This window comes from Octopus bimaculoides, chromosome 21 (assembly GCF_046866305.1).
Source record: "Octopus bimaculoides isolate indiv1 chromosome 21, ASM4686630v1, whole genome shotgun sequence".
NCBI classification, from domain to species: domain Eukaryota; kingdom Metazoa; phylum Mollusca; class Cephalopoda; order Octopoda; family Octopodidae; genus Octopus; species Octopus bimaculoides.
Window position 1 is genome coordinate 36,616,467 of NC_142948.1, and position 24,797 is coordinate 36,641,263.

The 24,797-nt window shown below is 36.7% G+C and overlaps 1 protein-coding gene and 1 long non-coding RNA gene across 8 annotated transcripts in view; one reads left to right on the top strand and one right to left on the bottom strand.

Annotated features, from left to right (window-relative positions):
* Positions 1 to 5,415, bottom strand: part of LOC106873710 (NADPH-dependent diflavin oxidoreductase 1) — a 17,097-nt gene extending 11,682 nt beyond the window's left edge. The window contains exons 1-6 of one of the 7 annotated variants that reach the window (XM_014921223.3): positions 5,348 to 5,370; positions 4,872 to 4,938; positions 2,082 to 2,228; positions 1,502 to 1,579; positions 1,065 to 1,162; positions 207 to 305 (exon numbers count right to left, since the gene is read on the bottom strand). In XM_014921223.3, the coding sequence (XP_014776709.1) occupies positions 207 to 305; positions 1,065 to 1,162; positions 1,502 to 1,579; positions 2,082 to 2,222 (416 nt within the window). In that variant the 5' untranslated portion in view covers positions 2,223 to 2,228; positions 4,872 to 4,938; positions 5,348 to 5,370. Of the gene's footprint in view, positions 1 to 206; positions 306 to 1,064; positions 1,163 to 1,501; positions 1,580 to 2,081; positions 2,229 to 3,701; positions 4,939 to 5,347 lie in introns of those variants that run through there. The other 6 variants (XM_089339130.1, XM_014921296.2, XM_089339129.1 and 3 more) reach the window with 6 other exon arrangements.
* LOC149131562 (uncharacterized) lies at positions 5,336 to 19,595 on the top strand. The gene is made up of 2 exons (XR_016237803.1): positions 5,336 to 5,714; positions 18,517 to 19,595. It is a non-coding gene; the product is annotated as an uncharacterized LOC149131562 (long non-coding RNA).
* The last annotated feature ends 5,202 nt before the right edge of the window (positions 19,596 to 24,797 follow it).

Here is a 24,797-nt window from a genome sequence, read left to right on the forward strand (position 1 = left end):
TTATGGTCACAAAATCTCCCTCTCAAATCAAACCTTACCGTCTTAAAGAACGAAGGCCATGGATAAGTAATTCCATATACATGATGAGATGGTCATGGCTGGAATGATTTGATTATAGTTCTGCTTCATGAGATCTGTCCTGGGTGAAACAACATCAACAACAACTCTAGTTCATGCTGGTTATATAAATTAGAATTGATACTAACCCTAGTTCATGCTGGTCATCTCCCAGACCAACTGGCTGGATTGGTTCTCCTCCAAGTTGTTCAAGACGACGAAATAATTTCTTTCCAATGACATTGTATCTAAAGCAAAACAAGTATTTATTCTTTTAAATTAGTGGTTCTCAGCAAAAGCCCAAATGGCCCTTGGTGGGGTCCATACAAGATTTTGTTGCTAAAATTTATCTGCAATAAATTAGTTATACTTCAACGATGCACAAAATATTTTAATAATTATTTTTATACAATTCCTAATAATATTTAATTGTAAAAATACAATAGGACTTTTTTAAACATTGAATAGCTGTGAATAAAAATGGAATCAAAGGGGTCCATATACATCAATGGTTCTCAACCAGGGTTCATATGACCCTTGGGAGTCCATGTAAGATTTTGTGGTTAAAATTTCTATACAGTAATCCCTCGACTATCGCAGGTGTTACATTCCAAAACACCCTGCAATAGGTGAAAATCTACAAAATAGAAACAGCACTGTACTGTATATTTTTTTTTTACTATTTTTATAATTTGTATATATTTATTTTATTATAAATGCAAAACAACACCATACACTCACTTGGATATTCATATACACAGCCATATATTCATATTCACAGACACATATATGCATTAAAATTTAGATGCCAACACACACACGTGCACACACATTCACATCTGACACAACCACACACATATATATGAGGACTTGCACATACACACACACATATACAAGGACTCGCACACACATATGCCAAAACTCACACACTCAGGCACACACCAACACACACACACAATCTCATGCAGACATACACAGTGAACAAATAACTAACCACAGATACTCACTTTTGGTATGAGGAATCTCCCAGTCCCAGAACAGCATAATTTAAAAGACTCAAAGAATTTGAAGGCAAACTCTTTTTCAAAATAAATTTCCAAAATGTCTGGAATAAATTGGAACAGAACTAAATGACAATGTTTGGTTAGGAAACTAACAGAATTAAAGATTTACTTAAAAGGCAGGATGCATTTGAGTGAAATGTCAGGGAGGGGAGTGATATCATAGTGACAGAGAGAGAGAGTGTGTGTGTGTGATTGATATTTATATGATATAGTAGAGAGAGGGAGAGAGGAGTTTATTTAAGTGATATAGCAGAAAGTGAGTGCTTTTGAGTGATATGGCACAGAGGTGGTGTATCTAAGTGATGTGACTGAGATGGGGAATGAATTTGCATGATACGACAACAAACTATTTCAATGATGGAACAGAAATATCAGCTTACCTTCATGTTATCTGGTGGATCACCATTTCCAGTTGTGGCACAGACAAATACAACCAAGCGCTGATGAATTAAATTGGCCTGCAAAAGAGACCATAAAGAACTTTTCATATTTCACTGGGACCAGTCACAAGTTGTAAATGAATAAGAACGACTGAGCTATCAATCAACTGTCTGAGGGGAATTAATAGTTAAGCAATTAATAGCTTATATGGATCACCATGTGGCCTAATGGTTACAGTGTTGGGCTGATAATCATTAAATTGTGGGTTCAATTCTAAAATCAGGCAGCATATTCTGTACTTTAGCAAAACACTTTGTTTAGTATTGTTTCAATCTACTCAGCTGAAATTAGTATCAGTGATAACGAATTACTTAAGCCTTTTGCTCCTTATGGAGAATAAGCCCTTGATGATTTTTTCCACTTTTCTTGACCCTGGGTGGTCTTTTCTGTTTCTGTCAACCAAATCCACTCACAAGGCTTTGACCAGCCCAGGGCTATAGTAGCGTATGCTAGCCCAAAGTACTACACAGTGGAACTGAACCTGAAACAATGTAGTGGGAAGCATTAACAAAATCTTACCAGGGGGTATGCATCCAAAGGAAGAACTTTTGTCGAGAAATGTCGTTTCTTTGCATCCCGTCCGATTTGTTCAGCGACTTCTTGAGCTGTACCAGTTTGACTGCCATACAGAACACAGATTTGGTTCTCTTTTTCAATCATGACAAGCTGATGAAAGAAATGAAGAAAATGGAGATAAAATTTAGATTTTATCTAAATTATCATATAATTAAAATTATCCTATGATGGTAAATATGTAGTTTTTTCCCCAAAAAATGTTCCCAAAAGATATTTGATTATAAAAATATAATGGGATTTTTTAAATGGCTATGGGGTCCCATAGAGTAAAATAGGAACCAATGAGGTCCATAGGCAAAAAAATGGTTGAGAGCTATTGTTTTAAAGAGAAAACAATGACCCTTTGCAGGGCTTCTGAAACTAGTGAGAGAAGGAGGAATGAACCCTCAAACTAGAAACCAGGCCCAAATACTTGCAATGGAATGGGCTCTGCTAAAGGCACCCAAGGGTCCAGGTGCATGTGATAAACCAGGCTATGGATTAAATCTACCACCAAGTTGGCCATGGTGAGATTTGAACTCAGAATGTAAAGAGATGCAACAAACAACGCAAGGCATCTGGTCTGACGTTCTTATCATTCCGTCAATCTTCTGCTCTAGGCTTGTATTTTTTTTAACAACTCTGCAAGGATAAAAGATAAAATTGACCTCAACAGAATTTGAACCTGGATTACAGATAGTTAAATACCATAAGGCATTCTATCCAACACGACACCTTGGGTAAGTTTTTCTACTATAGCCACAGGTAGATGAATACCTTGTGAGTGAAATTTGTTGGCTGGGTGAGCAGGCCAACATTATCCCAAATCAGAAGCCCATCACAGGGTTATGGTTGAGTGGACTGGAGCAATGTGAAATGAAGTGTTCTGCTCAAAAGCACAATGCATTACTCAGTCCAGGAATCGAACCACAATTGCTAGAATGTGAGTGCAATAACCCTAACCACTAGGCCACGTACCTTCACACACACACACATACAGAGGTGACACATTGACTCTTTGAGCAACACACTTCATTTCCTACTCCTCCAGTCAGTTCATATGGAAATTATTACCAGCTGCATGCTAATACAACTCTCACTCACTCTCTAGGTGTTACATCCTCAATGTGCCACATGGAGGATTAAGAGAGTATCTATGTCTGTACACACCTGCATAGGTACCTAAAACAACTTTTTTTTTTGTATCTGTTGGTACTGGTACCATGTGAAAAGCATCCAGTACACTTTGTAAGGTGACTGGTGTTAGGAAGGGCACCCAGCTGTAGAAATCATGCCAAAACAGACAATGGGGTCTGGAGCAGCTTTCCAGTTTGCTAGCTCCTGTCAAACCATCCAACACTATGCCAGCATGGAAAGTGGACGTTAAATGATGATGATGATGATGATGACAGTACATGTTACCAAGTCATACCTCCAAACAAGTGATGTGTGTGTGTGTGTATGGATGCATACAATTATGTAAGCATGTATACTTGCATGCATGTTCATATATAAGTGGATGTGTGTTTCAGAAGTATGTATGATATATATGTATGACATCTCATTTTAAACAGATATATTTACCAAAACTACATAAAAATATCTTGAAATATTAAACAGTGAATTTATTCAATAAAATCACCATTGGCTTCAACCACAGCCTCCAGACAGCTTCGGAATCTCCTGCAACTCTTCTGGACAGTCTCCTTGTTTAAGTTGGTGAATGCTGCCATAATCCTTGCCTTCATTTCACCTTTAGTGTTACAAGGAGTTTTGTTGGTCTCTTGCTCAACTGTGTCTCATGCATAATAATCAAGGGGGTTGCAGTCTGGGGAGTTAGGTGGCCAGATGTTAGGAGTGATGTGGTTTCAGAAATTGACTGACAGCCATGGCTGGGTCCTCCTGCTTGTGTGGCATGGTGCAGAGCCCTGTTGCCAGACATAGGACCTCCAGCAGCCATGCTTTTGACCCACGGCAGCACTACACGGCAGCACTACCTCCTCTAGGCACTTGATGTAGGCCTCTGTATTGAGTCTGAGGCCGTGTAGGAAAATGAATGGAGGTATAACATCTCCATCACTAATGATCACTCCAAACACCATGATGTTGACTGGATGTTTGATTTTTATCACTCTCGGTACATGTCCTTATTATTATTATTAGTTCATCTGTCATTGACAATGAACAAGGACATCAATTGGGAGAAGAAAACAGGGCACAGTGCACCCGGCTATGGCTGATCAGTCTGATGTGTTTGGAAGGCTCCACCACAGGACACACACTGGTGGTCTGCAGGGAGTGAAGGGGTGAAGTTGGCTCTGGACTTGCACACTTCACATTTTCTTTGTACCTCTTCCGGGCAAGAGAATCTGATGTTGAAAGACATTTAGACTCCAGAAATATTTCTCATGATGCATCTGAGAGCATCTACTAGGTGTATCTTAAAACTATATATATATAAAAGTCCGACATGTGATATATATGCAGTATAAAATTATATATAACAATAGCTACTGCTCTGCCTTATCCAGTACTATCAATAAATATCCATAGCATGTGAGAAAATTTCCTCGTTGCCCCACAAAGCACTTGTTGGAAATGATCGTCGCTGAAATAACGAATAGTTTTCATGCTCAGTGGCCACTGAGTAGATGTCAATTTAATTTACAATGATAGATGAAGATAATGGTGAATGATGACTAGGAAGATCGCTCAGGTACACAGACCTCTTAACGTTTCAACGTTTCTACTTACCGAAACAATATTATCGCCTCTTGAAAGCACCGGTGAATTCTTTCACAGTATTGATTATTTTAAAATACTAAAGTTGAACAAAACATAATTTTATTAAAATTACAAACAGTTTGGACACTAAAGAGTAGATAAACTAATAAAATCAAACTTTCTGTAATTTTTTCAAACAAAATTTAATTTTTTAAACTTATTAATTAAGTGCTCAGAATTCTTTTAATTCGGTAACTATTTTCAGTGGAGGACCGGTTTGTTCTCAAAACGTGATATTTTACTGATTGTTCAGTTAAAGCTAATAATTCCAGTGTTTTTCTAAGAACCCATTTATTTGTAAAATATTAGTATGTATAATTTTTTCTGAAAGATTATTTTATTCAGTTAAACATTTGATTTTTTTTAACTAGCAGTTTTAGTAAATTCACGGGAGAAGGAATGCAAAGGTTGTTACGAAACGAAGTGTTCGTTGTAGCTTTACTTACGTTTGCTGAGTGAGCAGCGAGTGAAAGTGAGATCGGGGTAGGAGTGAGGAGCAGAGAGATATAGAGAGAGGAGGACATAGAGAGAGGGGGAGGGAGAGACAAAGAGAGATCGAGAGAGGGACTTACATAGATTCAGAGAGAGAGAGAGAGAGAGATCGGGAGAGAGATAGAGAGGGACATACCGAGAGAGAAAGACGGCTTGTGAGATTGACAGCTTCTCTTTCTCACTCACTAACATCGTCTCTTCATTTCTTATTAATTCATTACTAAAAAAAAGAAGAGGATAAAGAAGACCAACAGATTTTAAGACCCAAATTTGATACACAATTTCACAGAGAGGGATGCTGTCTTGTTAAACTGATCAAAGGTATGTCGGAATCAACCATCTCTTCCCCTTTTCTATATATATATTCATATGTGTACTTGTATGTATCATCTTTCGTTTCAATCAACCCGTTTGATAGTTTTTAACGATAAAGCGGGGTTATTCTTTTAATTATATGTTTCATGATGGCAATGATAATAGAAAATATTGCTATAGATGAAGTATAATAGGAAGTCCTTGCAAAGCTCGACCTAGCGATATTATTAAAAGGAACACTATCAGCTATTAGTGGTGTCGACGGGTTAGTAGCCTTTCGTTAGTGTTCTATGTGTTTATATAGAAGGACATTAGTATGCGAGTTGATATGTAATAACACGAACATGTCCGTATAGTAGTAGTAGTAGTAGTAGTAGTGATGGTGGCAGTAGCAGGATTTAGAAATACTATATATCACTAGCGATAGTGTCGTGGTGGTGGAGGCGAGATATAGTGTAAAATACACTCATTATATCATATCTCCTCAGGTTTATTAAGACATTAATATATTTTCCCCATTTATTATGAACGTTGTGTTATATTGCTATGCATCTATGTGTGTTTGTCTTTATATTCCCGTACATTTATTACGTATATACACACACACACACACACACACACACACACACACACACACACACACACACACACACACACCACATTACGTATATTTAATTAATTTTGTATTACCTCGACAGTGTTTTTTTTTTATTATACAAACTCTATATATGTATATCTATAGTGTATATGTCTATATATATGTGTGTACACACACACAGATATATATATATATATATAGAGAGAGAGAGAGTGGTGTTCACATGTCATGAAAGATCACTCAATATATGATCTCGAGTTAAATATAATTTATGTTACAATTCGGCGTTTATTCGCTTCCCCACCATCACCAAAAGGGTTATGGTCGTTACGGTTAAGGGAGAGGAAACACAATAAGCGCTATGCATAATCTGTGTGTATTTATAAATCCACATGTGTGTATGCATATATGCTTATGTGATGTTTATATATATGTGAAATCACATGCACGTATATACACATACATATATGGGTACAATCATGGCTGTGTGCCTAAGAAGTTTCCTTTGCAACCACGTGGATCGGTGTTCGATCCTACTGCGCGACATCTCTGGTTAGCGTCTTCAACTATAGCCTCGATTTGACAAACTACCTTGTGAGTGTAATTTAGTAGACGGAAATTGTACACACGCAAATACTTATATATATATATATATATATATATATATATATATATATATATATATATGTGGGTGTGTGTATTTCTGCTACACCGGTCTCAAAACCGGTGTTTTTCATGTTACGTCCCTTTATGCCGTTGCATAGCTGTACGACAAATAGATATCGTCAAAATACGTACTAGGCGGGGTGAGAGCGATGTTATCAACCTCGTTTGTCACAAGTCAATGGCCGAAATGTGTGTATGTATGTATTGTTTTCACAAGTGTGTGTGTGTGTATATATATATATATAGACAGACAGACACATACAATTACTTGGTCAAGAGATAGTGCAGTTCCCAGAGACCCTTTTCAGTGTCTCCGAGGCATGTGGAAGGTGGAGGAAAGTATAGTTTTTTCAAACTAGGAACCTGACTCGAATTCTTGTAATTGAGTGAATTCTACTAAACACACCCAGAGGCCTGGGTAGAGTGTTGTGTGTGTATATATATATAAATATATATTTAGAGAGAGAGAAAGAGATGCACAGATATATGGGTCTTCATGCATATCAACTCAAACAAGCATGAGTTCATCTATGGAGGTATTTGTTTACATTATAAGTCAAGAATTTTTACAACCGTTCTGTGACAGCCTTTATTTTTTATTGATATACATACTTGTATATTTGTAGACTGCATCATCTCATTATCTGTTCATGAGTGAGTTATATACAAGTCGTTTGTTATGTCAACAATTACTATATATTGTGTTGTTAAACAAGTAACCAACTGTCTTTAGTTCAATGCTGGCCGAAAAGTTGAGGGGTCACTGAAACGTCTAGGAGTCCTTCAAGGGAACTCAGATATTTCAGGATTCCTTTATATAGTATATTTGTGTGTTATTCTTCCTGTTTGTGTAATTCACAAAGACATAAATTCACAGTGCGAACAGTCTTTTGGGTTGTTCTGCACCAACATTAGGTGCAGACACGGTTGTGTGGTAAGAAGCTTGCTTTCCAACCACATGGTTTTAGGTTCAATCAACTGCATGGCACCTTGGGCAAGTGTCTTCTATAACCTTGGGCTGACCAAAGCCTTGTGAATGGATTTAGTAGATGGGAACTGAAAGAAACCCATCGTGTGTGTGTGTCTGTCTGTCCCCCACCACCACTTGACAACCGGTGTTGATGTGTTTATGTCCCTGTGGCTTAGTGGTTCAGCAAAAATGATCAATAGAATAAGTACTAGGCTTTAGAAGAAAAAAAGGCACTGGGGTCAATCCATATGACTGCCCCAACATGGCCACAGCCTAATGACTGGAACATGTAAAAAGACATTCCTCTCTATCATTACTCATCTTCATGGATATCACAGTTCACTTTGTGATATATGAGATAAAATATTTAAGAGTGGGAAATGTGGATGGAAAATATGTCAGCTGGAAAATGATATTAAGTTATGTGCATGTACAGCAAAAATAGAATTATATATATAATCATCATCGTTATTTAATGTCCAACATACAATGCTGAGATAGGTTGGGTTTTTCAACAAGCTCTTACAAGTCCGGGGATTGTGTTGTGATCCAGTGTCTACTTTGACATGGTTTCTGCAACTGGATACCCTTCTTAATGCCAACCACTTTATAGATTATATAATGTGTACACTTATAAAGTTACACCAACACTAGTGAAAATCATGTCATAAAGTGACCCCTGTAACTGAAAGAGAACAGATGAGAGAGTGGGTGATGACTTTATGCCAAGGCAATGAGGGAGAGTAAGATGAGAGGAACAGATTTATAATAGTAATCAGGTGGTACTAGGGAGAGTTAGAGATTAGTAGTTACTAATTGGGGAAGGAACATAGCAGGGAACAGAGGAGGGGTGTGGCTGTGGACTTAAGAAGTCTGTTTCCCAACAACATGGTTTCAGGTTCTCTTCCACTGTGTGGCACCATGGGCAAGTGTCTTCTACTATAGCCCTGGGCCAACAAAAATTTGTGAGTGGATTTGGTGGATGGAAACTGAAAGAAGCCAGTTGTGTGCATGTATGTACATATAAACATATATATGTGTGCCTGTGTTTGTCTCCTTGTCTTGACATTGTGTGATACTTGTAAATGAATAACATAAACAGTCTCCTTTATTTCCAGTATTCTACAAAAACATGTCTGGCCTTGGGGCTTGCTTGAAAACAGATAACTGTTGGTGGCAAAAAGGGTACACAGCCATAAAACATCTCGCTCAGTAAACTCTGTCCAGCTCATGGAGAAATGACAAAGTGGACGTTGCTACAATTATTATGATGATGAACACTTTGTTTCTTTGTTTCATATTCTTCTTGATACCTTTCCACTAATAATGATAATCATCCTTCAGTTTTTCCCATCTGCTTCAGATTTCGCCCACTTAGCACTTTTGTTACCATATTTCTGTTGAAGTACACTGCTTTTGTTGCAGTTAATTTTGAAAATAATGAAGAATTTATCAAAATAACTTTGTCATTATTAAGCTGCGTGTTTGGAACATAACTTGATAGCAGCTTTTAATTTAGATCATTTTCACTGTCATTATTTTAACGACTGCTCTTCAATGCTTACATGGGTTCGACAGAGTTTATTGAGGCAAATCTTCTACAGCTGGATGCTCTTCCTTACCTGTTTCCAAGCAAGGTAATATTTCCCCATGGTTGAATGCATTTTTGCAGAATATTGAAGATGAATGGCATTCATATACATCAGTCACTTGATGTCAAGACAAACACACACACACACACATACACATACACAAATGGTTATTTTCACTTTCTGGTTTAGTTCAGCCCATGGCTGTAGTAGATAATACTTGCCCCTTGTGCTACATGGTGGGACTGAACATGAAACCATGTAGCTGGAAAGCATGATTCTTAACCACTTTGAAATGGAATTTGTATCCTAGAATGAGAAGTGGTCTCAAGTGGGTTGATATAAAAAGGAATTAAAGTATTTTCCTCTCCTAACAAATCTAGTTTCACACTACTCTCTCTCTCCTATTATTTTCAAATTCTTCCAAGGTTGACTCTGCCTTTCATCCTTCTGGGGTCGATAAATTAAGAATGTTTTGCTTTTATATACATATATATTTATGTATACATCACACTTCTTTCAGTTTCCGTCTACCCAATCCACTCACAGGGCTTTGGTCGGCCCGAGGCTATAGTAGAAGACACTTGCCCAAGGTGCCATGCAGTGGGTCTGAACCTGGAACCATGTGGTTGGGAAGCAAGCTTCTTACCACACAGCCATGTCTGCGCCTATGGTGAAGTCAGTCTGTTGCTACTTTGAGTTTCACCTGTAGGTGCATAGGGTCTTCAGGCAAGTTACAACTTGTGATTCTAGATGTGTGTGTGTGTGTGTATGCATGTGAATGTGCATTTTTCTGTCTCCTTGTTTTGACATCATGTGATTGTTGTAAATGAATGTCATTCATTGCCAGTATTCTGCAAATGACATTTTCTGACCACTTGGAAATATTATCTTATTTGGAAACAGGATGTTTTGATATTGTTTTTACCGTTGCCAGGTCACTTCTGATTGAGCAGGCCTCTGATCAAAAGCATTCCAGCCATGACCATACTATCTATTTAGTTTGTTGAAGTAGATTTTCCATGGCTGGGTGCCCTTCTTGTCCACTGATCCTCACCTAATTCCAAGCAAGGTTTCTATTTCCTCTTGGCCTGATGTACCATGTTCGGTAATTTGGTGGGCTCTGAGGAAACTAGGTGTTGATGAATGGCTTGTGCAGGCAGTTCAAGCTATGTACGATGATGCAGTATGTAAAGTGAGAGTTGGCAAGCACTGTTGTAATGAATTTGGCATGAAAGTGGGGGTTCACCAAGGTTCAGTCCTCAGTTCTCTCTAATTCATAGTAGTCCTACAAACCATCATAGAAAAGTTGAAAACTGGCTGTCCATGCTGATGATCTAGTTCTCATACCTGAGTCTATGGGGGAATTAAAAAAGAAAGTTTAGGGATGGAGGCTGAACCTAGAATAGAGAGGCCTTGTGGTAAATCTAACAAAGGCAAAGGTTTTTTAGTAAGTAGGAAAGAAAGTGGGACCCTGGTACCTTCAGGAAAATGGCCTTACTCAGTATGCAGCAAAAGGGTAGGTGTACGCTGTACCGTATCATCTTTACTACTCCTGCTACTTGCCCCCCCCCCCCTCACTCTCACTTCTGCACCCTCTAACTTTCCCAGCTCAATTGTGCTTTGTTACTTCATCTTACAAACTGCCCACCCAGCCACCTATTTCTCAGCTTGTGCTTTGACCTGGGCACTTCATTGCTGTTATTTATCTTGTGTTGCTCCTACTGATCATTCTCTCTCTCTCTCTCTCTACCATGCAGATCCCTTCACAAAAACCTGTTCTATCCCACCCTCATAGTAATCACTTTGTCCTCTTGCATGAAACTGCTCCTCCATATCTCCCCCCCAGGGTTTGTAATCTTGCGGACTGCATGGTAGTCTTAATAGTGCAGGTAACATAAAAACAAAAAAAAAAAAGCACCCAGTCCATTCTGTAATACAGTTGATATCAAGAAAGGTATCCAGCTGTAGGAACCATGCCAAAGCAGATACTGGAGTGCAATGCAGTCCATGGACACATTTGAATCGTGTCAACCCCTCCAACCCATGTCAGCATGAAACTTAGATTCTAAATGATGATAGACAGACTCACACAAACACAGATGTGTGTGTGTGTGCATGTACAAAAACATCTCACATATAGCTTTAATCTATCCCTAACAATTATTATAATCTCCCTTAATAACAACTATTAATCTTGTGATCATACAGTCATTTAATATTTGTCTGTTTCAGTAATTCAGTTGCTAAATTTTTTGTGAGGTTGAAATTTAAACTGACAACTGAGAACAAATAATAAATGAAGATAGTTCCAAGTTTAAAACGTTTCTACTGCTGCCTAACTCTCCCTTTCCCCCTTTCTCTCTTTCTAAGCATATGGTCTTATATCTCTTTCTGCGTATATGTGTGGGTATATATTTACAAACACACACACATGTATTTCTCACAAACAATACCACATATTTTCTTACTTGCTCATGAACACACCTTTCTTTCCTTGTGCACATACCTATGTGAACAGGTAACAACTATACAAACCTCACACAAGAGGTTTAATGTGCTGTGTACACACACACACTGTCTAACCTATTGTTTTTTGCTCTGGTTTTTAATTTAGTTCGCTGAAAAGTGGGTGCTGCTTGTAAGTCCTTCCCTTTTTAGATTAGAGAAGTGAACATAAGTTAATGGTCAACTTGTATCCTATTTATACGAAGATAGAAAATTCTAGAGAGTTGTAGGTCTGTGAGGTGAAAAGACTGAGCAAAGGGCAGGTTGACATGTGGTAGATGAAAGGGTGCATCATGTGGATTTAATCAGGGTGGTCCATGATTTCCTGGTTCAGAATAGCTTAAAGCTTTTGTTATATTTGCTTGTGTGTGTGTAGTGACTAGGATATGAATGCAACTTTAGATATGTGTGTGTGTGATATAAACACAGACTTTATAAGTGGTCCTTAATCCTTTTTCCTCTTGCCAGCCCTCTCTTTCTACACCCTCATTGTACTGGCACATCATATCTAATGACAATGTAGGCCTCTATATACATACGCATATAAATACACACACACACACACACACACACACACACACACACACACACACACAGTCTGATGAAGGCCATCAAGTCAAAACTTCAAAGTCACAGTCAGTCCCCTTGTTAAAGTTTAATAAATAGATTCTCTCTACTAAAAGCATTGACTAATCCTTCAGTTTAATGTTAAACTGTTTTTATATATAACTTTGTTAAAAACAAACATTAGCAAATATATATGTGAGTGTACATTTATATATGTGTGTGTGTTTGTGTATATATTACATGTGTGTATGTATGTATGTATGTATATATATATATGTATCTATGTGTGTATATTTATGTATGTGTGTATGAATATATACGTATATGATGATGATGTGTGTGTGTGTGTGTGTATATATATATATATATATGTGTGTGTGTGTGTGTGTGTGTGTGTTCATATGTGTATGTATATATATATATATATAAGTGTGTGTATACATATACAGCAGGGAACTGTTGGACTTCTCTCTTAGTTCAGTGTTATTTCTGGAGGTTGTTATTTTTGTCTTCCTCAACTTCAGCAATGTCTTTTATGGAGGAGAGATGAATGTAGGTGTGGTAGTGGCTGAGACAAAGGTTCAAACTGAACCACCTGCTCGTTGGCAGGGCAGATTGTATGGAGATGAATAAAATTTTAAAAATCCTGTTGGCTGTTTGTTGTTGTTGTTTCCTTGCTTTCTCCTCCTTGTACATCCTCCCCTATCTCTTCTTTTCTTTCTCTGCAGTCATTGCCCTACCATCCATCCATCCATTCCAAAAGTAGTAAACACATTTACTGGGAGAAATATATTTCTATTATACTTTCAATCACCTGCCACCCTACTCAACATCTACCATTTGTCTGCTTTATCATCTTAGCCTTTGGCTAAAGTAATACTTCATTATTATTATTATTCTGCCGAGGTCGACTTTGCCTTTTGTCCTTTCAGGTCTCTGGTGAAATACACTTTCGTTTCACAGTTATTTTTGAAAATAATGAAGAATTTAGTAAAATAACAGGTCTTTGAAACATAAAATGGAGGGTTTTAATTTAGTTCACTTAAAGCATGACACTTGGGGGTTTTTTTTTTCTTTTTTGCTTGTTTTAAACATTTTGTCGTCTTCATTGTATGAGTTGTCATCAGAGATAACTATTCTTGTATATCTTTTATTCTTGTATATCTTTTATATTTGGCTCATCTGAAGCCCTGATTTCCTGTCAGTCTGCCAGAGATCCCACAGCATCTTTGCATATGAGCAATAATTGAATGACTGAGAACATTACATTAAGTTCTTGCCAACTTCCTTCATATTGAACTTGGCCATTTCCCAGGTGGTAACTGGTTTTTGTACTCCTTGTTACCATCTAGTACTGTGGACTGGTTACTAATTAGTATTGTGCTTACATTACTAATTAGTATTGCGGTGTCGTTATTAACCCCTTTGCTACCAGAAAGCCATCACTACTAACTGGCCCTCAACTACCTGATATGCTGTTTCATTACAGGTTGATAGTGTGATAAGAGTGTAGGAGTCTTCTGTTATTATGCCATTCACATCTTGGATCACGCGTGACCGATTGGGTTGTCAGATGTTGTTACACATCGCTGGTCACAATGCACATTTGCATTGCTTTAGCCTTCAAATGATGCCACCCTGCTGGCTAGGCTAACAGGTCACCATTCCTATCTGATCGAAAGGGAGGAACAGGAGCTATGTGAAATGAAGAGTTTTGCTCAAAAACACAATATGCCGTCCACTCGGGGAAGCAAACCCACAATCTAGCAATAGTAAGTGTAGCAGCCTAACCACTAGGCCATGCACCTACACACATGCTGGATACTTTATAAAAATAATCGATCAGCCCATGCCAGTGCTTGGCTGGTTCTTTATTTCATCAAATGCAGAAACATAAATGAAGTTGACTTTAGCTGGTTTTGAACTCAGAATGGAAAGGCTTACAAAACATACATGTTAAAACATACTGCAGGTTTTAACATGTTAGCTGCCACATTTTCCTGCTGGTGGTTCCTTGCAAACTTCACACAATCATTATATGCACAACCGGTGGTACATTTTCGTAATGTGAGAAAATATCTTATTCTGTATCTTTGTCATGGTTTCAAGGATATTTAAATAACATAAATTCTAAATATTAAAATTTAATTATGAAATATTGTAAAAATGCGAAAAAATACATTTCCTTGTGATTTAACAGTTTACAGTGTCACCAGAAATATGTAGTGTCACCAATAAGTTCCAGTAACAGGCCATTGGCAGTTAACGTATTGGTGAAGTTGTCTTGGTTTAGTCCTGTTGTTACCATATTTATGCTGAAATATACTGCCCTTCTTTCAATTAATTTCGAAAATAAAAAAAATTATGAAAATAACTTTGTTGTTATTAAGCTGGGGTTTGAAATATAAACTAACAAAATTTTGATGGACGGTTTTAATTTAGAGCATTTTAAGAATGGAAATTTCTATCATAGAATGAAGTACTACTTCAGGTGGGTTGGTGTCAAAAGGGCTAAATAGTAGTGTTGTCTTATTACTAATTAGTACCATGGTCTAGTTACTGCTTAGTACTAGGGAAGCAGGTATTCAGTCATTTGTGAATGACATGAACAATACAATTAAAGAATAAATTCTCGTACTTCAAAAAACAAACACAAAAAAAATTTTGAGAATAAAATTACAATTAATAAATAATTTCTAAGTATTTTAAAATAGAGAGTTAATTTTCTATTACCCTGTATATGCATTCACTCATAAACATTCATACACTCATTCACAAACACCCATTTACAAACATACATACACTCCCACCCTGTCCTTTCTCTATCTCTTTCTTTCCTCTTTTATTCTCTCTCACTCTCTCACTCCCCCCCTCTCTCTCTCGTGTGTTGTCTCCCCAGCCACAATTGTCCTTCATGACCAGTCACAAGGAATCAATGTTTGTAATGTAATGTGAGAAATCAATACTTGTGTGTGTGTGTATTTGTATATTTTGTTGCTATATCCTGTTTGTTATTTACTGGTTTCAGTTATTGGACTGTGGCCATGCTGGGACATCACTTTCCTTTGTTTCATTGATGATATCAACCTCCATGTTTATTTTATCTTTATTTTCAAATGGTTAAGTTATGGGCCACTTCATGGCCCAACATTGGTGCAGTCCTCTGGCTTGCCAGCCCCTGTCAAGCTGTCCAACTCATGCCATCATAGAAAACAGGCATTAAATGAGGATGATTATATATATATTCATATCCAAAATCTATGTAAATACACATTTCTTTGACTGCTTCCTTCTGAAGATAGGCCTTTGCACCTGAGATATAAAGGGTTTTCAAACTTTCTGTATTGTTAGAATCTTTCTTATTTCATTCATTTTTTTTCTACTATTATACTACAATGCTTCTAGTAAACTACAACACACTTCATATATAGACACAAACCTGGCTTTGTGCTAAAGAAGCTTGCTTATCAACCATGTGGTCTTGGGTTCAGTCCCACCGTATAGCACTTTGAGCAAGTGTCTTCTACTAGAGCCCCACGCTAACCAAAGCCTTGTGAGTGGATTCTGTGGAATGGAAACTGAAAGAAGCCTGTCACGTGATAGTTTTAAATGTGCGTCACTCTCATACAGATGATAGTGTTTATTTCCAGTATTCCTTGGAAAAACATAGCCTGACCGTCAGAAATATTACCTTGCTTGGCAACCAATAAGGATTTTCTATGGTAGGATGTTCTCTCTGTGGCAGGACACAGCAGAGAGAATATCCTGTCATAGGTAACCTGCCTCAAAAGATTCCATTTGACTCGTGCAAGCATGGAAAAATGGACTTTAAATTATAACGATAATAAGACTTTCTTGTCAGTACATGATCTTTTTGTTATTGATATTATTAAATGTTCGTGTTTGGCACATAATGACATGTTTGGTGTGTTGGTGGCCTTCCGGGTAAATATGCTATTTACTTTTTAATTTAGAAATCTAAGCTCTTATCTTTTATATGTTTCAGTCATTAGAGTGTGGCCATGCTGGGGCACTGCCTTGAAGGGTTTTTTGTTGAACTTAGGTTTTAAAACCTGGTATTTATTCTATTGGTCTCTTTCGCTGAACTGCTAAGTTACAGGGATATAAACGCACCAACACCAATTGTCAGGTGGTTGGGGGGACCATGCACATAGATATATATATAGAATGGGCTTCTTTCAGTTTCCAGATCCACTCACAAAGCCTTGGTCAGCCTGAGACTGCCACGCAGTGGAACTGAACCTGGAACCATGTGGTTGGGAAGTAAGCTTTTTACCACACAGTCATGCCTGTGCCTTAGTTCAAATTCACTCTATATTGGATACAAATGAGAGTAGGTTTGAACAAGGAACTAAATAAGACTACATGAGATAACATAGCAAAGATCATAGCTGGAAGGCCTTTCATTATAGGATTACTTAGTTGATGCCGACCTGGGACTAAATAACAGCAAACATGATCAGGAGTTTGACCCTTACTATAAACATGGTAATGTATTGCACATGACTTTGGTCAGCCCAGGGCTATAGTAGAAGACATGCCCATGGTGTCATATCATGAGGCTGAACCGAAAACCAAAGTAGTTTAGAACCATATTGTTTCTGTTATATTATCTGTTCTGTGTTATCTTCACAAGTCAATTTATCTGTCACTTAGTGCTAGCAAGATAATTTACAATACTAAAGTCCAACATAACAAGTTGTCCCACCTTAGTATGATGTTTGTAGCTAGAACTAACCCCATATATATATATATATATATATATATATTGAATATATATAGTAAGAGGAGGGATATAATATCTAGGCAGATACCAAATTTTTCTGTGTAAAATACCAAGGCTGGTTCCTTCAGATGGTATGTTTTTGGTAAACATGTGTTGAACAATTATTATGAATAAACTGGAAATAAACGAAGTTCAAATTTTTCATTCTTGTTATTATTGATATTGTACTATACATACACATACACACACACACACACAATTGGTAAGTGGTTGTAGTTTTGTTAGTGGGGCTCTTGTTTTTCTGTCACAAACTGATGAACTGATGTTAATAATGTCAAAATATCATAAACAAACATCATCACTATCATTATTTTAACATTTCCTCCCCTCCCTTCCACTGTTAGAATGAGTTGAACAGCTTTGTAATATGCAAATTTACACTCGTCTTGTCTCATCTCGTACTGTCTCCTATTATTGTACACTCCCTGTTCATCCTATATCATTTCTCATCATCCCCTTTTTATCTCACTCTGCCTCATCCCATCCTTTGCCGTTTTTTATCTTAACCTTATTTCCTCCTGTCTCATCCCACCTCTTCTGTTACTCAGCAAACATTGCTTGCTTCACCCCATGTGTTGAGCCTCATCTAGTCTCTACTCGTTAGTCCACATTACACCATACGGAGCATAGGACCACTTTCCTGGATTCTCTGACGTATATAATCCTCCCTGGATAAGATGCTGGTACCGTGCAGGATTACTTATTCTTACCATTTGAGTGGACATGAAATGAAGTGTTTTGCTCAAGAACACCACACATCGCCTGATCCAGGAATCGAAACCACAGCCTTATTATCATGAGTCCAATACCCTAACCACTAAGCCATGCACCTCCTACTCATACTGTCTCATCACATCCTCTCCCTATCCATCCTGTGTCATCTCTCACCATATTCTCTCCCCTTTCATCTCATCCTTTCTTGTCCCCCTTGCACTTCATCCCATCTCCTCTCAACTTTGAAGCCCTGATTTCTTTACTCTTTCCCTCCTGGGCTTCACTCTCCCCATCACCACCACCACTACCATTTGTTACTCAGCAAACCTTGTTCCCTTCCCATCATGTGTCCTGTGCTAACATTTACTCTCTTTTTCTATATTCCATAGGTGCACCTAGAATGTTGTCATTGGCTCAGGGATATGGAATCTACCTGCTCTGATCTAATGTCTACGTGGCACACCAAAGTCAGTTCCACTCATGTCACCAGGACTTCTAAACCTAACAATAAGGATTACTTCAGGAAAAGAACCCACATGAATCACAACCAAAACAACTACAACAACAACAAAAACAATCTTTAAAAAAAAATCACAGAAAAACAAAAAAAAAATAATAAAACAACTAGTATCTACAATTTAAGCCGATCAGAACCATACTACCACCAACACTTTCGTGTCGGGGGTGGTAGCAGCCCGTTGCCTACATGCAGATTTCATCGTTAACGAGACAACCGCCTGCCGTTCAGCCAAGCTTGCTGTATTGCAGCTGTCGGTACCGTGAATGTCTACTTCAGCACCATCACCACCACCACCACCACCACCACCACTACCACTACCATCATGCTCTTCACTCTACGAGAACTTGTACAATGGATTGGTCTGACGGCCTTTGAGATCTGGATGCACCTGATAGCGGTGTTTGTCTTCTCTATAATGGCTGCACTGAAGTACGAACGCGTGATGGATACGTCGTGGTGGATGGTGTTTGCACCCATGTTCGCCATCGACGCCATCGATGCTTACTTCATCATCATCGTGTTCATCCGAACTATAAAAGAACTGGACTTGCTACGTCCAGCCGGCATTCGACTGGTCTCATCTCTGCTAGTTGTCATGCTGATCTTTATATTCAAAACTCTACTGTGCCAGAAACTCAGCCATGAAAAGATGATCTCGTGTTCTGAGATAATGATTCCCTTGTTTATACTGTTACAGATTATCATGTTTCGGGCCTGCCAAGTACACTAGCCTTTCAAATGCCACAGTCTACTGTAATATTTGTATATATATATAATGACTGGTCAGAAAAAAAAAAGAAAAGAAAAAAAAAATTTAGGAGTTATATATTTATATATAATAAATTTGCGAGCTTCTGTGAGTGATTGCGTTTGTGTGCTTGTGTGAGTGCATGCTGTTGCATGTGTGTGGATCTCTCTCTCTCTTTCCTTTCCTTTATGCATTATAAATGTATCTATATGTATGTATGTATATATATATGTGTATATATATATGTATGTATATATATATTATATATGTGTGTATATATATGTGTATGTGTATATATATATATATATACATATATATACATGTACACACAATTATATATGCTTATCATAAATTTAATGTAGATATGTATATAATGTGTATATATATACATACACATATACATATAATTTGATGTATATATAATTTTGTGTGTATATATTTATATATATATATATATATATACACACACACACATACACATGCATAAATATATACATATGTATATAATGTGGGTGGGTGTATACATACATACATATATATATGATGTATAAAGTATATACATATATTCCCCACTTTTTTTTTTTATAATCCCATCCCCTTTTTTTATTCCTATAAAACACTGATGTTATGAAAGTTTCTAAAATATTTTTTTTTTTCTGTGTGCATGTGTGCGCATGTTTTTTTTTTTTTTTTTGAATGGTTGTTTTCTTTCAGCAGATCAGTGAGTTTTTTTTAAACCAAGATGGATGAATTGATGATGATGATGATGATGACAATGATGCTGATGATGATAATGATTCTTTGATATTTCTGATTGGTGTTTTTTTGTTTTTGTTTGTTTTCTAAAAAATTTTTTTTTTTTTGATGATTCACTAAAGAATTCTTCTTGTAATTAAAAAAAAAAAAAAAAATGGTCTCTTGTTATTTATTGCAAACAAAGAAAGAAAAAAAGTCTTGCTGCTATTTTTTTGTTGTCATTGCTGCTGCTGCTGCTTTTCTTCTACTTCATTCAAGATACTGTCCATGGCAAAAAAAAAAATAATAAATGGTGGGGGGGAGGGAAACAGGAAGAAAATATATATAGGTATGTATATTCATATATATATTGTCATATATAGATAAATATATATATATTGATATATATATTGGCATATATATATATATATATGTAACACAGAGAAAGAAAGAAAGAAAACAAGATGAAATATGAAGAGTGTATGAGAAGAGGAGGGGGTGACAGATGAACCGATCTAGTGCCTTCAGATGCTGCTTTTGTGGTTGTGCTAGGATCCAAAATTCACCGTGTTCCCAGTTCCGACATCACCTGCTGGCCAGAGGTTCAGAAACCAAACACACAACTGCGTAAACTTTTTAACCTTTAAAATACTCTGATTATATTTCAGGGCTGGTATTTCCTTTTTCATATATTTTCATTTTGTATTATTATTATTATTATTATTATTGTTGTTGAGGCTGGGTGAGGATTTTTTCTCTCTTTTTTTTTTTTTTTTGTTGTTGTTGTCTTTATGGGAGGGAGGTGATGGTTCTTTTTCTTGCTTTTCAAGTTTACATTTTTCAATTTATTAAAGATTCTTTTTTAAAAAAAAAAAAAAAAAAAAAAAAAAATGAGAGTGGCAAGATACACACACACACAGTCAACACATAAACACACACATGCATGTACATACAGGAGAATAAATTTGGCAGAATCAAAGGCAATCAAAAGAAATTCTCCCCAAACCGTATTTAATCTAATTTATAAGTCTGAATCCCACCTAGGGCATCCTTTCTATGTCAATACTATATATAAATAGTTTATGGAATGAGATGATCAGGCGTGGTTGTTTGGACTCTGACAATGTGCACAACTAACTGGACATTGAGCAACTTTTTGGCCCTAGAGAGAGAGAGAGAGAGAGAACACACACACACGCACACGCACAGATACATTAAAATTTCTTAATTGAGCACAGGTGACACAAACACTTTCCCTCTCCTCATACATACAATGAGAAATGTGCTTGTACACATATATACAGAGAGAAATATTGCAATTTGAAATGACAAGGGACTGGGAGTTGTGGCGATTTGCTGTACTTGAGATGGCAAATCAAAATAAAATCGCTGTCATCCATACATACATACAGGCTTGTCTATTATAGGTGTCAGTTCCACATAAAATGCACTCGTGCCAGTGCTGCGTAATTACACTCTGTAAAGTGGTTGGCATTAAGAAGGGCATCCAGGTGTAGAAACCACGCCAAAACAGACAATTGGAGTTTGGACAGTTCCATGGCTAACCAGCTCTTGTCAAACTATCCAGCCCATGTGAGGATGGAAAACGGACATTAAACGATGATAATGATGATTAACATTCTCGTCATACACATCGGAATATACTCGTACACATAAGCAGTGAGAGAGAAGGAGAGAGGGATCTTACAATTTATTAACTGAACATAAACATTTTCCCTCTCTTCATACACACAAAGAGAAATATGCTAACACGCATAGACAGAGATTATTAGACATGATGAAACAAAAACACTTACCCTCTCCTCACAGAGAGAGAGAGAGGGAAAGAAATATGCCCACATACATATGGAGAGAGATTAGAATTTATTAATTGGACATGATTAACATAAACACCTTCCTTATACACATGATCAGTGATGTCAAATAGGTCAGCATTGAATCAGCAGCTCCAAACAACTAAGCCAAAGTGTCTCATACCCCCCACCCACCCAGTTTACAAGCACTGAAAGTGAGGTCTTCAGTACATGTAACTAAATTCCTGAAGGTAATGTCCTCCATAGCCCACAGTCTCTCATATCAACCAATTCCTACTTAACCATTCCCACTCAGCCACCAGTTTTTGTTGTACAAAATAACAATTCCATTTCCTGGTCTTATTAAAAAGAAAAAAAAAAAAAAAAAAAAAAAGTGACGTATCCCTTCTGATTCTTGCAAGCATGGAAAAGTTGGTGTTTTTTTTTATAATTGTTGAAAGCCCACTTTCCATTTAATTCTCCGAGAAGCTGTTTGGTGTAAAAAAAAAAAAAAAAAAAAAAAAAGAGAAATTTTAACAACTAAAGCTACCCCACTTGTATCACTCTTGCTCTCTTTCATTGTCTGAGTGCCCACCCACCATCTTCTCTCTCTCTGTCCTCTTCCAGCCCCTCCAGTGTAACAGCTATCCATCAACGAGCAAGTCACATCACTTGACCAACTCATCAGTCCATCCAGTCTCATTAACTTTTCTAACTGATCTCACTCTAAAACTACATTATATATATATATATATATATATATATACACACACACACACACACACACACACACACACACACACACACACACACACACACACACACACATATATACACACACATACACAAGTATTATTAATAACTCTAAGGCATTGAGCTCTCAGAATTATTAGCCTGTAAGACAAAATGCTTAGTGATGTTTCCTCCAGCTTTTTATGCTCTGAGCTCATATACCACCATGGTCAACTTTACCTTGCATCCTTTCAGGACTGATAGAATAAAGTACCAGTCAAGTACTGGGGCTGATATAATAAATCAGCCCCTTTCCCTTAAAATATTGCTGGCCTTGTGCCAAAATTTGAAACCATTAACTGTAAAAGCTTGGCAAGTTTTTGTGGGACTTTTTTTTTTTTTTTTTTCACAAATTTGTCTCTTCATTGCATATCTATGTATATATGTGTAAATATATATATAGAGATAGGAAAAATATATATATATATATATATATACACACATGCATATACACATTGGTGTATATGTTTGTGTCTATATAGATTGTTGAACCTCAGCCATTTTTTTGTGTTTGTTTTGTTGTGTTTTTTTATATCCCTTCACACAGACACACTTATAACAACAAAATTATATAATAAAAACATATAAACAAGATGGTAAATCAATCAATCGATCAATCAATGATGCCATCATATATCTGAGGATTAAATTATCAAACCTAAAAGTCTTCTGCATTGATTGGCCCAATAAACATGTTAAATATTTCTAAATAAATGTGAAAAGTTGTTTTCACTCTATTTGCACATTTTGTGGTTGCATATCATTTGGGAAATTTGGTTAGGGTGAGCTGTATGAATTGTTTTATATATAATACACACACACACACACACATATATATACAAGATGGTATCAAAAGGATCTTGGATTAGTTATGTTTAATAAAAGATTAATTTATTTGCCCTGAGTTTTAACATCATCTCCTTCAAATTAATCCCCTTGCACAGCAATATATCCATCCCAGTGTTCCTGCCACTTTTGGAATCCAGTCTGGAAATTATTTTCTGTAAATGAGTTGAGGACTTTATGCGATTCACTTTAGATCTCGACGGTGATGTTAAAGCAGCAACCTTTGAGCTGCATTTTCATCTTGGGAAAGCTATGGAAGTCTGCAAGTGCTAAATCTGGTGAATAGGGTAGGTGTGCAAATGTTACCATGTTGTTTTGGGCAAGAAACTCCTGAGCTCAGTGATGTCATTCAGCACACTGCCTCATGAATGTCACTGCTAGCTTTCACTGCACATACATCTGTGTGCTGCCATCTGTTGGCATGCTACAGAACTAGTCCAGGAACTTTTTGATACCACCTCATATATTTATATATGCACACACACACACATACATAGATGTGTGTTTGTCTGTGTGTATATATATAAATATATACTAGGCTGGAAAGACAGTCCTGTTGCATTTCAAGATGGGAAAGTGACAAATGCTTCTTTGGTCTTAATTGATATATTTAATCAAAATAATATTTCCTCTCATTATTGATAACATAATAATAATCATTCTAAATTATTTGGCAAATTGTTGATCCCTCTTCAGATTTTGAAGGAGAGAAACACTCAGTATCATTTTTAACTTCCTAACAGTTAATAAACAGTTTTCACTCTAAATCAAGGGTTCTCAACCATTTTTTTATTATCTATGGACCCCTTTGATTACTATTGTATTGTCGTGGACCCCAATAGCCATTCTATGTTTAAAAACTAGTTTTATAGAAACCTTTTAAAATTTCTATTTTTCACATTTTAAGCCAGGTTAACCCTGTAGAAATTTTGAGAGTTACATAAACAGAGATAACAAACATACAGAAGCATGCAGTTAACCTTTATTGCAGTAAATAAACCAAATACAATGGTTAAATAAATACAACAAGCACTATTTTGCATCCAAACTGATATGAGGCTGATCTAAACTCACTTTAAAAGAAGTAAAATTGATCCAAATGTAATCATTATAGTATCATATAAACTGCAAAGAAAGAAAAACATTAAAAGGTAAACATGAATGCTTATTTTACCATAAGTGTTCAGACAGTATCCTCCAAGTAATCATTTCAAA